Source organism: Schistocerca piceifrons, chromosome X (assembly GCF_021461385.2).
Source record: "Schistocerca piceifrons isolate TAMUIC-IGC-003096 chromosome X, iqSchPice1.1, whole genome shotgun sequence".
NCBI lineage: Eukaryota > Metazoa > Arthropoda > Insecta > Orthoptera > Acrididae > Schistocerca > Schistocerca piceifrons.
Window position 1 is genome coordinate 424,460,390 of NC_060149.1, and position 18,813 is coordinate 424,479,202.

An 18,813-nucleotide genomic window follows, 5' to 3' on the forward strand; every position below is an offset into this window, starting at 1 on the left:
CCAATGCAGAGTCCTGCGTAACTCATCTGGTGTTGGCAAAGGCAGACGTGGGACCCTGAACACTAGCAGTGGGCCACCTTCAGTGATGAGTTCCACATCTGCGATGGCCATGACCACTGGGTCTGAATCTGGAGGCGCGAAGGAGAGCACCACCAAGAAGGGTTTGTAGTCTCTCATCACATGTCCCACCAGCCTCATGCGATGGTGTAGGGATTGATATCCTATGGTGCCCATTCACTGTTAGCTTTTCTAATGGGTTCCATGACAGCCACAAAGTACATGGAGGAGGTTCTGTGAGTGGTGGCACCACCATTCGCAAACACCCACCCCCATACTCAATTTCAACTCGTTAATGCTTGTCCTCATACTGCTGTCATCTCCCGAGTGTGCCTTGCAGCTGGGGACACACTGCCATGGCTAGGATGTGCGGAGTACTATAGACCATGTCATCAGAACTCCACCTCCACCCACCAATTTGTGGGAAGTGCATGTTCGGGTGCCATGTGATGGAGTGTAACAGGACTACACCCGAGACCTGTATGACTCCATCCCATGACGTCTGGATGCTTGAATTTGCAACCATAGGGGACCTACGCCACACTAACATGCACATTTTGTGGCTGTGAAGAGCAGTAAATGTTAGTCTTTCAAAGTTAAAAGTGTAATCATTTTGTACTTGTGGTACAATCTAGCTGCCTGCCAACAGTGGCCACAATCTGCCTTGTCCTTCTAGGTCCAGCTCTTTTTATGACAATTAGTGTACTATACACATATAGTTTAGCACTGAATGGACCAAAAATCAATACAAATGAAAAAGAACTGTCCAGTTTGCTCCCATGAGGTGCCACTTAGAATGTGTAGGACATTCTGAAGATAGATACAGCATGCTGCCTGGTAAAATAGATGTCAGAAGTGATTCTGACAAATGGAACAGCAGTAGAACTGACATATTAGAATGGTAGAAGCTATTGAATATGCTCCATGGATAGAGATGTTTGAGACGACACTGAAGCTGCCAGTCAAGTAAACAGGTCCACGAGAGCTGTAACAGACTGTGAAACCACAGACAAACAGAGTGCCTGAGATGCCTGACAGGAGATGATCCAACAATAGGGTTGACTGCTATGGCAAAGAAAGTTTGTTGGTTGGTGGTTAAAAGACTAAACAATGAGGGGTCACCAGTGATTTGGTCAAGAGCTAGTGCATGTGGAGTTAGTGACATCTGTGAAAGTTTGATTAGATTATGAAAGTACAGGGGTTGGACAAAAACACAGAAAAATCACAAGAAATGTATGCTCGAACATAAATGCACATGCTAGCCAACTCTGCAGGTCGTGCTGTTGTATTTGACCACAGACAGCAGCTGTGCAATGTCCTCAATATGCTGCAAGTGTCAATCGTGGTCAGAACAGTGTTCTGTGTAGTTGTGAGTGCATTATATTGAAACTAAGTGAATTTGAATGTGAGAAAATTGTTGATGCTCATATGGTGGGTGCTTCTGTAATCAAGGTGTTTCAAGAGACAACATATTGAAGATTTATACTGCATACAGGGAAAGTGGAAAAACATCACACGCTAAGTGTGTGTTGAGTGACTGTAATGGACGATTATCAAAGAGCATTGTGACAAAAAATAATACAATAACAACTGCAAAAGTCATTGTAGAAATGAATGCTGCATGTGTGAATCCTGTCAGCACCAAAACAACATGAAGGGAGCTTCATAAACAGGGCATTGCAGGGTGAGTTGGAATTCCAAAACCACTCATCAATGATACAAATGCCCATAACAGGAAAATGTGGCGCCAAAGCCATAAAACCTCGATGGAAGAAAGTAATTCGGTCGGATGAGCCTTGTTTCACATTATTTCCAAATTCTGGTACAGTTTACGCCCCAAGAGTGAAAAAAAATGGTGCGGGTTCAGTAATGATTTGGGCAGTCATATTGTAGTAACCTATGGGATCCACAGTTACTCTGCAAGGTTACTTTACTGCCAAGGATTATGTGACCATTCTGGCTGATTAGGTGCATCCCACTGTACAACGTCTGATCCACAATGATGATGCTGTATTCCAAGATGACAAGGACCCTGCTCACACAGCTGGCGTCATTCAGGACTGATTTCGTGAGCACAAGGATTAACTCTCACATCTCTCCTGGCCACAACAATCACCACATCTCAATATTATTGAGCCCTTCCCATCTACTTTGGAGAAAAGGTGTATAATCACTGTCCACCTGCATCATAACAACCTGAACTTGCCACTATTTTGCAGGAAGAATAGTATAAGATTCTCTTGAAAACCATGCAGAACTTGCATTTATCCGTTTCTTGAATGACAGCAATTTTCCTACAAAGTATTAGGCATGGTGAAGTGAAGTGTTTGCGCCATTTCCATATTTTTGTTCACTCCCTGTATGTAGGAGTGGTAAAACTGAGACACTAAAAGCAATTTAGGTGCCAGAACTGAGAAATAAATTCAGAAGTACCAGTACAGAGACAAGGGGAGTCCCAAGGCTCATCTGCGGTGAGAGAAACCTCACTCATAACTAACCCTGCCCAACCTGATTAAGAGGAAAGACAGTAAAAAGTAAAAACTACTTTCACAGAGAAAATGGAGAACCATTTCAATTGTCCACAAGTTATCCTTCAACATCAGAGGCGAAGAATCCAGGAGGTCATGCACAATGCGAGCTACTGTTTGTAAGGCTCCGCAACATGCGGGGTGGCTCACTGCATAAAATAAAACTGGAGGTGACTGATTCGAAGGCACAATAGGGTGGTGGATTCCTTCTGGTTGGACTGGATGGATGAGTCCCATGCAGCACCGGTCTCCTTTATAATGCAGAATTTATTAGTAGAGGTGGTAGTCTACCAGATGTTCCTCCATCTCTGAAGAGAAATCTTATTTGCAACTGCAAATCTGTAACTGGGATCATAAAAGCAGATGTAGGGTGAGTAATTGCTTCTCTAGCCAAATGGTCAACCAGTTCATTGCATGGGATACCCACAAGACCTGGGAGTCAGAGAAAGACAACTGAGCTGGTTGCACAATTAAGGACAGAGGGAAGAGTTTCAATAGCAGATATTGTGGGGAGACTGGGGTAATATCAATCAATGGACTGGAGATGATTACTGAGTCACTATAAGTTAAATCATGATTGAGTGAACACTGCTTAATAAAATGTAGGGCTCTATTAATTGCTATGAGCTCTGCTATAAAACCACTACACATTCCCGGCAACAAACGTTGTTCCTGACTGGTGGGAAATGTAGAAGCATATTCTATCCTCTCCATTGTTTTAGAGCTATCAGTGTAAATGACAGCAGCATCCTGACAGTTCTGAAAAACAGAGGAACAGAAGCCACAAGGTCATGAAGGTGACAAACTTAAGGAGCTTGAAACAGACTGGTCCTAATTAGTGGTCTGGGTAATAACCCTGGCCAGGGAGGAAGGGGGTCACGGGGAGCACATATGGTTGGAGATCTTGGCAGAAGGCCATGAAACACAGTCCAACTTTAATCCCACCCAAGGGCGGGTGTCAGGGGTTGATGTACGCAAAAAGAATGTGATACGATGGATGATTAGGAAATTGTCAGATGCTGATGGCAAAAGTGAGCAAGAACTGGTATCACAGATCCTGAAGAGGGAAGACCCTACTTTGGCTAAGAGACTGTCTAAATGAATAGTATGGAAGGTGCAAGTGCCAATGATGGAATGTGTCCAGTGATTGGTTGAGTTTGTATCTGTTCTTGGGCGCCATGACCGACCTCATTTGAACTCTTCTGTCAAGAGAGTTAATTTGGAGCTGGAACGGCTGCTCATGTCGGGTGCGGGGTCACACATTGGTGTGGTTCATGTTGATTCTGTCAGTAGGTGGGATTATACTAGGCATGGCCTTCACCTCAACAGGAAGGGGAAGGGTAAATTGGCTGGGGAAATAGCAGGAAAGTTAAAGGGGGGAGGCACTGTCATGAGTGGTAAAATACCAGTGGTTATAGGATTCAGAAAAGACCCTTTTTTAGGGTAGGGAGGACAGAAAGAAAACAAATTTTAAGAGAGGTTAGAACTGAGACAAACCTTCAGTTTGAGAAAGAAATCAAAAAACATAATTCCAGCTTATTACATCAACATAAACAGCCATTGGTTAAGAATTTTCAACTGTCAGCAGATATTTTAACTCCATCCAATTTTAAGTCAGTCAATGTGAAATGTCAGCTATCTTTATTGCATCAAAATATTCGAGGACTGAGAAATAAAATTAATGAATTAACTATCTGCATAGATGAATTAGAGTCTTCAAACCCAGCTGACATAATCTGCCTCTCTGAACATCATGTGACCACTGGTATAGAACTTTTAAGTGTTACAGGGTTTAGGTTAGCATCTCACTATTGTAGATCAGAAATGGAGAAAGGAGGAGTTGCCACATTCATCAGGAACTGTCATAAATTTAAGAACATAGACATTCATAAATTTTGCCTAGAACAGCATATGGAAGCATGTGCAACAGAATTAGATTTTCACAAAAAATCTTTCATAATATTAAGTGTATATCGAGCACCTGCAGGTAACTTTAATCTGTTTGTAAACCACCTTGAAGCTGTACTGGCCCATTTAACAACCAAAAACAAAGAAATAGTGGTTGCTGGTGATTTCAATGTAGATTTCCTTAAAGACTCTCCCAATAAGAACCTATTTGAGTTAGTAACACTATCATTCAACTTAATTCCCACAGTAAAGTTCCCCACTAGGATAACCACTTGCTCACAAACAGCCATTGATAATATCTTTATAGAAAAGTCAAATGAACAAAATTATATTACAAAACCAATAGTCAATGGCCTCTCAGACCATGACATGCAGTTCCTTCTGTTAAATGTTAATACTGAACAGGATATAAAATCTGTTAAATCTGAGCTCAAGAGGGTAATCAGTAAGCCAAAAATTGATTATTTTAGGACACTCCTCAGAGACATTCACTGGACTGATGTTTACAGTGCTCATGGCATGAATGAAAAATATAACATTTTTGCTAATAAAGTGCTTACCTTATTTGAACACTGCTTTCCCCCAAAACTTACCAAGGTTAGAGCAAAGTCTACAAAGAAGCCATGGATTACTCGAGGAATAGGGGTATCTTGTAAAACAAAAAGAAAACTGTATCTGTCAATCCGAAACATTTCCAATGTTGATGCTATAGCACATTATAAGAAATACTGCAAAATATTAAAGACTGTAATACGGATGTCAAAGCAAATATATTACAAGGAAAAGATAGTCATATCAGATAACAAAATAAAGACAATATGGGATATAGTGAAGGAGGAGACCGGTAGAACCAGACATGAAGAGGAACAAATAGCATTAAGAGTAAATGATGCATTGGTGACAGATGTGTATAGTGTTGCAGAACTTTTTAACAAACATTTTATAACTGTTACTGAAAAGATGGGGTTGTCAGGTTCGGTAGATGCTGCTATGGATTACCTTAGACCAGACATTTCAAGTAACTTCCATAATATGAATTTGACCCTCACTACCCCAACAGAAATAATGTCCATCATAAAATCTTTAAAATCAAAAACATCTAGTGGGTATGATGAAATATCAACAAAGTTAATTAAAGAATGTGATTCTGAGCTAAGTAACATATTAAGCTATCTGTGTAACCAGTCGTTTATCAGTGGAATATTTCCCGAATGGCTGAAATATGCTGAAGTTAAGCCACTGTTTAAGAAGGGAGATAAAGAAATAGCATCAAATTTCCGTCCAATTTCACTGTTGCCAGCATTCTCAAAAATTTTCGAAAAAGTAATGTACAGTCGTCTTTATAACCATCTTATCTCAAATAACATACTGTCAAAGTCACAGTTTGGATTTCTAAAAGGTTCTGATATTGAGAAGGCTATCTACACTTACAGTGAAAATGTACTTAATTCATTAGACAAAAAATTGCAGGCAACTGGTATATTTTGTGATCTGTCAAAGGCATTTGACTGTGTAAATCACAATATCCTTTTAAGTAAACTAGAATATTATAGTGTAACAGGAAATGCTGCAAAATGGTTCAAATCTTATATCTCTGGCAGGAAACAAAGGGTGTTATTAGGAAAGAGACATGTATCAAGCTATCAGGCATCATCCAACTGGGAACTAATTACATGTGGGGTCCCACAAGGTTCCATTTTGGGGCCCTTACTTTTTCTTGTGTATATCAATGACCTTTCATCAGTAACATTACCAGATGCCAAGTTTGTTTTGTTTGCTGATGATACAAACATTGCAATAAATAGCAAATCAAGTGTAGTCTTAGAAAGATCAGCCAATAAAATATTTGTAGACATTAATCACTGGTTCCGAGCCAATTCTTTGTCACTAAACTTTGAAAAAACACACTACATGCAGTTCAGAACTTGTAAGGGGTGTCCCAAGAGTATATGTCTAACATATGATGACAAGAAGATAGAAGAAGTGGACGGTGTTAAATTCTTGGGATTACAGCTTGATAATAAATTCAACTGGGAGGAGCACACCACAGAACTGCTGAAGCGTCTTAACAAATCTCTGTTTGCAATGCGAATTTTGTCAGACATAGGGGATATAAAAATGAAAAAGCTGGCATACTATGCTTACTTTCATTCCATAATGTCATATGGGATTATTTTCTGGGGTAATTCATCAAGCCAAGCTAAAGTTTTCCGGGCACAAAAACGTGCAATAAGAATTATATGTGGTGTGAACTCAAGAACATCCTGCAGAAGCCTGTTTAGGGAACTAGGGATACTAACTACAGCTTCCCAATATATTTATTCCTTAATGAAATTTGTCATTAAAAATATATCACTTTTTCAAACCAACAGCTCAATTCATGGAATCAATACTAGAAATAAGAATAATCTTCACAAGGATTTAAAGTCACTTAGTCTTGTACAAAAAGGTGTGCATTATTCAGGAACACACATTTTCAATAACTTGCCAGCAGCCATAAAAAGCTTAACAACCAATGAAATTCAGTTTAAGAGAAGCCTAAAGGATTTATTGGTGGCCAACTCCTTCTACTCCATTGATGAATTTCTGAGGAAAACCAACTGATTTGTATATAAGTACAACATAACTTCTGCACAATTTCAGTGCAGTAATGTGTTCACTGAAAATTTGTGTGTGTGTGTGTGTGTGTGTGTGTGTGTGTGTGTAAGTATAATCTAACTTCTGCACCATTTCAGTGCAGTAATGTGTTCATTGTAAATAAGTATTACAGTAGTTGTATTACATGTTTCTTACCTTATAAATAAATATAAAACTTTTTTATTTTAAATTCAGTGCAATAGTATTTGTAAAATGACTCTTAGTGTTCATTAAAAAATGACGATCATTCCACTTGGGACCTGTGGAATGGTACATTAGCTTATTTGTTTTAGTTTAAATATTTGTCATGTATTGTTGTTTTTCTGACATGTTCCACATCCTGGAGGACCTCCTCACTACGGATCAATTGGAATGAAAGTAAATCTAATCTAATCTAATCTAATTTCCAAGCTGAAGGGACCAATGAGGCATAAACCTGACAACCATAGTCCAATAAGCATGCAACCAGGGCTCAGTAAATACAGAAGAGAGTAGCACAATATGCACTCTGAGAAGTGTGGGCAGAGTGTGTTAAGCTTTCATATGCAACTACTCTTTAGTTGATGAATATGGAGCAGCTATGTCAGGGTTTTTTTTATTTATATATATATATCTCAAAGAGGAGTCCAAAACTTGGCACTGAGCAACAACATCTAAGGGTTGGGTACCCAAGTAGAGTTATACGTCAAGACATACCATGGTACAATGACAGAATTGTATGACTCACATTTTTTGTGGAAGAGAATTGGAAGTCATTAGAAAGGATCCAAGTGGAGGCCCTTGGATGGTGTGTTGGAGCTGGCATTTAGCCAAGGCTACAGATTTGGGCCTATACCAAATGTAAAACTTGTCAACATACAGTGCAGGGGTGACCAATGGTCCTAGGGAGGTCATTAGTCCATTGATGGCAATGAGGAAGAGAGTAACAGCTGTGTGTTGTATCAACTCTTTTTTAATTCAAAACAACTGGTGGGGTAAAAATTGGTGAACAAAAAGTAGTAGGGAGTCTCAAAAGTCCCAGTCATGGAAGGTTTGTAAAATGTGATGGTGCCAATCAATGTTGTATGCCTTATATAGGTCAAAAGAGACCATTGGCATTTAGAAACATGATTGTCAGATTGCTGTTTCCTACCTAACCAGATGGCCAGTTGCGTATCATACCTCCCAGAAATGACACTGATAAGGAGACAAAGATCCCAGAGGAGAATTCAGCATAATCATCTGGCTACCATCCTTGCAGAGCACATTGGTGGGGCTAATCAGTCAGCTGCTGTTGATGGATGTTGGGATTTTGTCTGGATTAAGGACTGAGGCAATGATACTATCTCATCATTGCAAAGGGAAACCACCTTCTAGCCAAATACTGTTTAAGCCACTGAGTAAATGGAACATTTTAGTAACATTCAATCAGATGTTGGATCATTTGGTTATAAACTGAATTGTGACCTGGGGTCATATCATGTAACAAGTCAAGAGCCTGAAGCATTTCCAGATCAGTGAAAGGTTCATTAGATAATTCAGCCTGGCAGGAGGGGACGGATAGGAAGATGTCTTCAACTTGACACTTATGAGATGGAAAGGTAGACGGGTAAGAAGAAGACGCCAATGATGTTGCTAAGTGAAATGAAGGGTGTTCAGAAAGAACCGACACTTCAGTAAAAATACAGCACTGAAGGAAGAGACCAGGGACACTTTTTGATCTTTGGTGGCCCATAAAACCATGGAGCTTGGCCCACACACGGAACGAAGGGGAAGACACTACCAAAGAGGGGGTGTAGCACTATCAGTATTCCTTCTTAATGCATTTAATTAGACAGCAAGTCTTAGCATGAACCCACTTGAAAATGAGGAAGGTGGTCTGTGGAGGAAACCACCTTGGATGTTGCAGGACCCTTTGAGGATCTTGACACTTTGTAATGTCTTTGGTCCACCATGACATCAGCCAGTGGCAGAAGGCACCTGCAGAAAGGGGAACAGCAGCTCCAGCAGTGCAGGTAATGGCATCGAAGACATATCCCACAACCTTGTGGACACAGCACAGGTGTTCAATTGCCACTTGGCTCTTTGAATATCACAATATGGTAACTGGTCCATTGGGCAGTAACAAGGAAGGTAAAGGCTCACCAAAATGTAGTCACTTCTGCAAAAATTGTTGGGTACCTACAATACAAGATTGGGGGAGGGGAGTGTCATGTCAATACCTGAAAAAGTGACATGGGTGGCACTGAAGTGGGTGGGAGTACTGTCACTGAGGAGACACAGATCAAAATCGGAAAGTAGCTGGTCAATCAGAAGGCCCCTACCAGTCAAATTAGTATTACTTCACAGGGGGTGGTACACACTGAAATCCCAAAGTAGGGAAAAAGGTGAGGGAGACAGCTGTTGGATTCAGGTGGTCATCGCAAAGTAAGTAAGTGCACTGCATGGAGGCAACTCAACATTATAAATGGTGATCAGTAGTGTCATTTGCATTCCCAATGCAATTCCTTCAGAAATAGTATGGAGGGGAATCCACTCGCTGATGAAATCAGTGCAAACCAATGTGCAGACTCCACCTGCCTCAGGGTCAGTACAGCTCCAACACAGGCATAGTAATCTCATAGAGCGTGGGAATGGTCATTAGTGAAGTGTGTTTCTTAGAAATTGCAGAACAGGAGAAAATTAGAAGTTGTAGTTACAGCAGGTGAAAATAACACCCATTGGTGTACCATTGGACCATAAAGCTGAGGGTGTCCTGGATAGGCATAAAGGGGCCAAAAGGACAGATCACACACCAGGATCACTGTCTCTCACCAATGGATGTGGAACATCAACAAACATTGGTTCAGAGCTTGACAGTGTGAGGAGAGTTGGTGCCTCTGGGGTCCCAGAGTAGCCAAGATTCCTCCTTCTTCTTCTTCTTCTTCTTCTTCTTCTTCTTCTCCTCCTCCTCTTCTTTCTCCTCCACCAACACCACTTTTCATGGTCAAGTTTGTTGTGAGGGCTTGTCTACTGTGACTGTAGAAACAGAAAAAAGGCTGTGCGATCCTGGGACCCACTGTCCACGGCTCTTTCAGGCAGTGGCTGGTGTTAGGTGTATGAGCTCTGATTTCTGGAGAGAGGGTTCTCAAGAGTCATCCTTGTCACCCGTAGATGCTGAAGGAGGAAGCTGCTTCTCCAGCTGACAGCAGGGAGTGGTACCCAAAGATGGTGCTCCATGAACCATGTGAAGGGCAGGCCTATCAGCATCATAGTCAAGTTTATTTGCACTATTACCAGATGTCAATGTCAAGAGAGTAAATATACCAGATACAACTGATGACCTGGCCACAGTAGCAGCAAAGTTTGATATCACTGAGATCAGAAACAAATGATCATATTTTTTGAGTTTCAAAATATCAAAGATGATTTGTGACTTCCAGTTCCTGTATTTTGCATTCCTTTAGTAGGTTGGCAGAGTTTATGGATTGGGGAAGGTGATCATTCCCATAACTGATACAGAAAGGTGGTAGAGAAGATGGTTAATTTTCATAAAGTGGTTAGCCACAGTCTCCACAAATGAGGTTGTAAGTACACCAGGAAGTTGTATGTCCAAAGTGTTAGCATTTAAAACATTGCATCAGGTGTGGGAAACATGGCTTCACATCACAGCAGTAACACACGATTTTGATCTTTTCTGGGTGTGAATCCCCTTCAAATGTGAGGAGAAATGCACTGTTGTCTACCTTGTCAATCTAGTGGGCCACAACGTACAAAACATTCAAAGTGGATCCCTTGTCTCTTTAAGTGTTTGCACAGTTCTTTGTTTGCCTGCAGCATAAGGTCCCAGTGAAAGATGAATCCCTGTATCATATTAAGGTTCTTATGGGGTGTGATGGTAACAGGTGCACCACCAAATTGTTTATACACAGTAAAGGCCAGGACTGTGTACAATTTGCTGTCTTAATTAAGATGGAACTACTTTGCAAAATCCTAAGAGAAGAGAGTTCACCAACTATGTTTTCAATTTTCTCCACAAAACACATTGGTTTAGTAGAGGGGCAGGACCAACCATTTGTTTGGGTTCAAATCAGTAACTGCTCACAAGTAGTTTGGTTTGGTTTTCCTCCCATAGCACAGTCAAGGAGGTAAAGTTCTAGGATCATAAGAATCAGCACTAAATTGTGGTCTGTCTGAAGACACTGCTGGGACCTCATGGCCACTGGCTGATACCTTTGCTCGTTTCATGATCCCAAATCTCTGCCATGATGCTGCCTACTCCAAATGAGAGTTCTCGCCACAGATGTCATCCAGCCAGAGCAAAGGCTACCTAGCAATATGGTCAATGCTTGAATTCACATGCCTGCGAATGAACAGGCACCACTGCTCGGCACACATGGTGTGGTGTCAGCTTGGGCATCAACAATGCAATCCCTGTGTGGTCAATGGGCTACCACTGTACGGGTATGTAACGACCCCACCTACATGGATTCACTACCATGCTTGGTAGGCGCAACCTTCCTCACATAGCCTACACAATCTGTAAAAATACTGAAAAAGGTGGAGGTAAACCCAGAAGTGGGAACTGAACACAAATTAAAAGAAATAACTGGCACAAAATTAAGGAACAATGTGGGTCAAATTGAAATTGACATCCTATGAGTTAGATACGCTGTCAGCAGGGAACTTGTCCTAGAGAATTAGTCAGAGAGTAAAACTGCAGCACAGGAAAGGAACAAGTCCTCCAATGGCTTGGGACTACACACTTGCCACACACATACAAGAGTTGCGAGCCCCCTGTGGAGTATGACAAATAATGTTAAGCTCAGCACGAGCCATGAGGTACATCATTCTGAAAAAAATTCCTCAACAGAGCTGAATATATGCGTACATTAAAAAGACTCCAGTCTTTTAAAAACTCACGAATGAAATGAGGCAGGCAGCCTCAGAAGCCTTATCTGTGTGTTATATGGATGATACTCTTATTCCAGCATGGTCTTAGGCCTTTTCCACATCAAAACGTACAGCTACAATGTTGCACTGCTGCAGAAAGTTTTACAGAGCAATGCCTATGAAAACCACATATGATATTTGTTAGCAATTTCGGAGACTCAAGTCACCTTACCAGCAACCCACTGATCATTTGTTTTGTCACTTTGCAGACACTACTGGAGAGGTACATGGAATAGTGGCTGCAAGAAAGGTACCTATCCTTACCAGGCTTAGAAACAGGGATTATGGTGGCTTCACACTAATGTATAGGAAATTTGCTGTGCTTCCAAATATTGTATGTATGGATGTATGTATGTATGGATGGATGAGAAACTGCTTGCCATAAGGAGATAGATGTTACAACACCTGAATGTGAATTATATCTGGTAATGAGTCTTAGGGTTGTGTTAATGAAAGAGCACGCACCAGCTTCCTTCCAGTAAAAATTGTGTTACAGCATTCACAATTATGAGAACTGAATGAGATCTCCTGAGCCACTGCTGCTCGTCTCTGAGGTATGAAGGCAGAAAGGTAAAGTGTGGAGTTTAAGATGCCAGTACCAACCAAAGATGTTCATTATATTGACAGAATCCACAATGATATCCTTAGAAATGGTCATATCGGGTATAGAAGAAACAATTTTTTTTGGTCAAAAACACAACAAAATTTCCCATACAGAAGTGGGAGTAAAATTAACAAGAGTGATCCAAGTGGTTGTTTTGCTGTTTCTGATAATTCAATGGCTCTCTGTACACATTTGTTGATAATGGATTCAGTTCCGCACTGTGTGGTGTAATTAAAAAACACACAGATTTTGTCTCTGCATGTGAACCATGACTCAGCATTCCTTAGTCCACTGGACAAGCAAGGTTTGTTGCAAAACTTTCATCAGCAATAAAGATCACATTCGTAAAGTACTCTACCTGGTAATCACTGCTGTGGAATTGTTGTTTCTCAAATGATGCCAATGAGAAACAGAGCCAACTTTAGAAATCTGCCATCATCTAATGTATGGAATGTAAGTGAATTACACACAGGGAATGGCCTCTTGAGTGTGCATCTGAAACAATAGAATACTCTAGACAGAGGACAACCTGTGTGCTGCAGGAGGAGATACCCATGTGTGACGCTGAATGAGTAGAAGCTGAAATAGATGTTGGATGTGGTTTCGCAAGTGTTGAAAAGGAGAATATTAAGTTGGTCCACAATATATGCGAGGAGCATGGCTCACATAGACCTACAGGCTCTGGAAGAGCCCCAAATGATATGATGGGCACTACAGTCACCGTGCAGCAAGAAAGGTGTTAGGAGCTGAGTGATAAGCCATAGTACATCCGCCCTGATGAGAAGCGATATGGGTGTCTAGATGTCACACTAGAACATGTAATTCTGGAAACAAAATGTTCACAGCAACAGCTTGTAACTGGGTGTTCAGTTGAATGATTTAACCTTGGATAGTGTTTAAGATGAGCATCATTACACCACTGCTAGCTGAAGTTCCCTCCAAGATACATAAAGTTCCAGAGTGAAGCATAAAAGATCAGTGTGGTCTCAAGAGTGTATTTTCGCAGGCATAAAGCAGCTGAGGATTGTGAATGTAATAGCAGCTGCAGCTCTGCTCTATGCAATGTGCAGCCACATACACTCCACTGAAGGACAGCCATATTTCAGGATGAGAGATGTACAATGTGGTAGTTGTAATTACTGCGGTAGCTTTGGGGTGCCTCAATTTGTATGCATTCAACTACTGGATTGAGGAGGATCATTCTGCTCCACTATTTCTTCAGAGGTGGGGTTTTCCTCCCCAGGCTTATTAGCTGTATCTAAGGTAGAGGACCAGTTGGTAATTCACACCAATGAAGTGGACGCTGGCTGCACAATGTCTTTGCATGGTGCTGCCTTTGAGGAGTATCTCTGAGATGGTGACAGGGAAGAACATTTCTCTCTGCCTTTTCATTTCCTTCCACGCTTGTTGGGCAAGGGTCTGCACCTTTGCTGGGCTGAAGCAAGCAAAAAATTCGTCTCAATACTGTTCCATCTTAAATTTACACTACACTGGAGGCTGCAGATGTGTATGTTTATACCTATGGTGAGTGACCTTTAACAATGAAAAGTTTAAGTTCCTTCACATGAGTACTAAAAAAAAAAAAAAAAACACATTAAATTTTGGTTACACAGACTTAAAGGCTGTTGATTCAACTGAATACCTAGGGATGATAATAATGGGTAACTTAAACTGGAACCATCATTCAGAAAATGATGGAGTGGCAAACAAAAGACTGTTTCATCTGTAGAACACTTACAAGACACAACAAATCTAGTAAAGAGACTGCTTACACTACACTTATCTGTCCTCTTCTAGAGTACTGCTGCACGGCAAGAGATCCTTACCAGAGAGATTCGATGGAGGACATGGCAAAAGTTTAAATAAGGGCACCTTTTTTGTATTATTGTGGAATAGTGGGAAGAGAGAGAGAGAGAGAGAGAGAGAGAGAGAGAGAGAGAGAGAGAGAGAGAGAGAGAGAGAGAGAGAGAGAGCACACATCAGGTGGGGTGGCAGTAATTAAAACAAAGGCATTTTTTGTTGTGACAAAACATTTTCATGAAATAATAAAAATCAGAGTTCAAATAAAACATTTATGTGTTCATTTTTTCCACATTGTTCAGGAGTGTAAAAGCAGAGAAATAAGGAAAATGGTTCTATGAACCCTCTGCCGAGCACTTACATGTGAATCACAGAGAAGTCAGATGTAGGCCCTGTTTTTGGTCACAGCGTAGTAAGAATAGTGCTGTGAATGCCAGACAGTGGTATGGAAGGCTTTCGGTTGACAAATACTTCCCAGGCAACAGTGAGACCTTTTACCTTTATGTAGCCCATTCATTGAGGTGAAAAGTAAGGCAGTCATCAATCTAAAGATTGTTTTGAACATGCCAGTGCTTTACTCAGCATCGTCTTATTGGAGGTGGTATGTCACTGCCTCCTTCTGATCTTCAAACTTACTTACCCAGCCAGCTACAGGGAGATCTACAGTTTAACACAGATTCTGAACCTGAGTATGGAACTTGGCATTTTTCACATCAACAAACACTGCCAGAGGCAAAAGAAAGGGTAAGTGACAGATAAAAATCCTAGGATTAATTGGCGACACATAGTATACACAGGACAAAGTTACATGGTCTCCTGTACAGTTAATGTACTGGGGGAAGGGAGTGGGCAATCTCCCTAACGTGCATCTCTCCCAAAAGTTAGTTGCATTTTTAAAGGACATGTGAGTACAGCTGAAACATTACACTGATAGCAATATATCAGGTTTGGTATACAGGATTTTAAACTCCATGGACTGCCTTGAACTTTGATGAGGGTTCCATCGTGCAAGAGCAACGAACAGGGTGAGGGTAGGCACTAATTTATTATCTACCTTCTTCATATCCCATTGTACTGCTTTTATGTCCTGATTGAAAAGGTAAACTTGGATTTCCTCCTTGGTCAGACTGTCAAACCACTGGGTGGTAATAAACACACACGAGTAATCTAGTGTGCGATGGACCTCTACACGAACAGGGCATCCACATAGGAGAGTAGCTCGCAATAGTGTTTGAGCCTACATGGCACTGTCTGTGTCAATTAACAGGGTTCTATTATACAGGTGGGAATATGACTTCAGTGTGCCTGAAATTGTGTCCATTCCCTGCTGAATGACAAACAAGACTGACTTTAACAAAACTCTAACCTCCTTCCATGTGTGACACTATGCACTAACTGGATGGTTCATCATTTCCTTGGGTTAACTACAGTTCTGTTTGTTGAATGGAGGCTTACTAGATTGGTTTGATGTATTCATCGCGTTTTCAACCCCCACAATTGCTAACATCTCTGGAGTTGTATTTCTTCATTCTGGGATTCCTCACATAGGGGTACTAAACCTTCTTAGATGAGTGTTCATACCAATTGAACTTCAGACAAGGGGATCAACTGGGAACTGGAAAGACACCAGCTCAGACAACCACCCTTCCCTTATTACCATGGAATATGTGTGAGTCATGTATCAATCCAAGAGGTGGGAATTATATGTTACCCAGTGATCCTTTAGGTGTCAAATACATCAGTCACCCATCAGTAACACACAGGAAGGAAGATAGGCAAAAAGGAAACTAAATGGCAAAGTGGAGGAAGAATGTAAGAAGTCAGTGAACAAGAAAAGAAAGACAGCCTGTGCATAAAGAGAGTACAATGTGGTGTCACAAGTGAGCACAGAGAACCTTGCAAAAAAGAAGGAAGCAGAAAAGTAGGTCTGACATGGGGGAGGGGAAGCAGTTTATTAGCTCCTTGGGCAGGATTTAGGGAAATTACAGAAAATATAAATCTGGATGAAATTTCTTAAATGCACCAAAATGAATATAGAGATGAAGTCAATGAAAGTGCAATGATATGAAAACATGCAAATACAAACTTTTTAGGTATGCTGAACCTGCTATGTAATGATTATGTAGTGACAACTCAAAATTGGTGTCAGATCAGGACTTTAACCCTGATTTCTCACTTTTTGTGAACAGTCATCACAACCATTAGGCCACCATGGTATGTCTAAGCATGACTCACCATTCAGCCTAGGACCTTTTCTATACAACAATGCAATTTAATATGATGCTTAAGTGGTTCGTAGTCAAAGTCAAAGACCTCTTCTCATAAGAAACAATGACATGATCATCTGTGATAAAGACAAAGACTGAAATCAAATAGCTCCAAGTTTTGTTTATTTCACTCCCACAAATGACTGCTAGGGCAGTCCATTAGGCTCATCTTTGGATCTACTGAAAAGTTACATTGCAGAGCGACATGGACTTCAGACATGTTGCTCGGTAACAATTTTTTCTTTCTTTCTTTGTTTTATGAAAGTTGGGTATAATAAAAAAAGTTGTGGATTGTGACTGGTTATGCTTGGTACACTAGAAAAAAAGCACTCTCACATTGACTGAACTGTGTGACAATATAAATTATGTTACTGATTTATACAGATTCAGTCTAAGCCAAAAATATCCTCACTAATATATTGATTCTATGGGTGGAATGGAACATTTAAAGTACTCTCAGCAACTGAAAGCCATTATCTATTCATTCATTTTTTTTTTTTTGCTGGCTTCAGCTTTTGCATTTTAGAATCCTGTGAAATATTCAGGCAAAGATTAAATTTAGAGTTCCAGGACTATTTACATGTATCCGATAGTAGGCTGCAACTCATCATTCACCTATGGGAAAGGATGTCTTTTAATGTGACCAAGATGTCTAGGAACCAACACATTTGAAGTGAAATGGTTTACAATAATGGAGTCTAGCCAGTCACAGATGCTACCACACAGATCAAATATAGTTAACTGTCGTAGAACAAATTTTGGGTAAGAGAAGAAAATCAGTTGGCCTTTTCAGAGGAACCATTCTGGCATTTGTCAGACTCATTTGAGGGAGTCGCCAGAGAGGTAAGAGAAGAATAGCATGTATCACTGTTTTTGAAAACTGCTGTTTGATACTTTAACCTCAAACATTCAGAAAGCTTGCCTTAAAAAGACTGCAGCTAGCCACTAAGTACATATCTGATTGCTTAAACGTATCTCGTGAAAACATTTGCACATATATCTTAAATTTACTTGGAGTTTCAGGTAGTACAAATGAGACTCAATTCATTTTATGGTCTACAGATCCAACAGTCTCAGCTTCAAGCCTTGGACAGTCCATGGCTTTACTCCTCTGTCACTTAGTGCTTCTTTCAGTTCTGAAAATGAACTGTGTGTATAAAAATGCCTCATGAAACCTTGGCTTGGTGTCCATATCAATCAGCATATCCCCAAACAACTGACACAGTAAATCAGTTCTAAGGTTGAAGGATGACATGGAATAAAGAGGTTGACTTTCAATTAACAGAATCTGGAAGACTGTCTAATGTAAATGTTACACTACTTCTAAATTATGCCTAAGTAAGAGGGATAATGTAATAGGCGACACAACTTCTAGATTATGACGCGAGATTTCTTAAAACTGCAACATACTTGTTCTATATGTTATGTGATGTTTATTAGGTATATCGTGTACTACATTTTAACACCAACTTCAGTCAAGAGAAATAGGGCATTTAAATAACACCGAGGTTTTAGAAGAAAATTTCGGGTGTATAGTTAAACATCCACATAATAGTTATGAGCATTTGTGAAAGTTAATGAGATCACTGACTGAGTGAAATTACTTACGATATAGACGCAAGTGTAATATAATACAAGGCGAAATGTAGAACTACAGACTACATTAACAAATTTGTTTGCAGTCATTCTAGGGTAAACTTACTTTGACAATTTCTGTGCGAATGCCCGCTGAACACATGCCATGTTGTACTACACGCGAAAGAAACAATGAACATCCCACTCTCAATTCGTGAGCGGCATATTAAATAAACGATGACGTTATTTCCCGTATGAGTTTATATGATATACACTAAACTAAAGCACAATTAAAGTGAGCAGATGCCAATACGAAAAACTCTTTGCGCGACATTCCTAATTTTAAAAAACTGTGGCTGCACAACCATTCAGTAAACCAGCGTCCCCAGTACCTCGCCCCTCTGTTTATATCACGCCCACAAACCAAACAACAGAACAGATGTATCTTTGTATATGAACTTTGACATAAACGCTGTTTTGACAGCATAGATATTATTTGTAACATTCGTCCAGAGATCACTGCGTT

The 18,813-nt window shown here is 40.4% G+C and overlaps 1 protein-coding gene across 1 annotated transcript in view; it reads right to left on the reverse strand.

The window, feature by feature from the left end:
- The window catches only part of LOC124721982 (dedicator of cytokinesis protein 7), a 274,882-nt gene extending 256,303 nt beyond the window's left edge, over nucleotides 1-18,579 (reverse strand). The window contains exon 1 of the mRNA XM_047247149.1: nucleotides 18,415-18,579. Coding sequence (XP_047103105.1) covers nucleotides 18,415-18,455 — 41 coding nt within the window. The 5' untranslated portion in view covers nucleotides 18,456-18,579. The remainder of the gene's footprint in view (nucleotides 1-18,414) is intronic.
- Nucleotides 18,580-18,813: the final 234 nt, after the last annotated feature.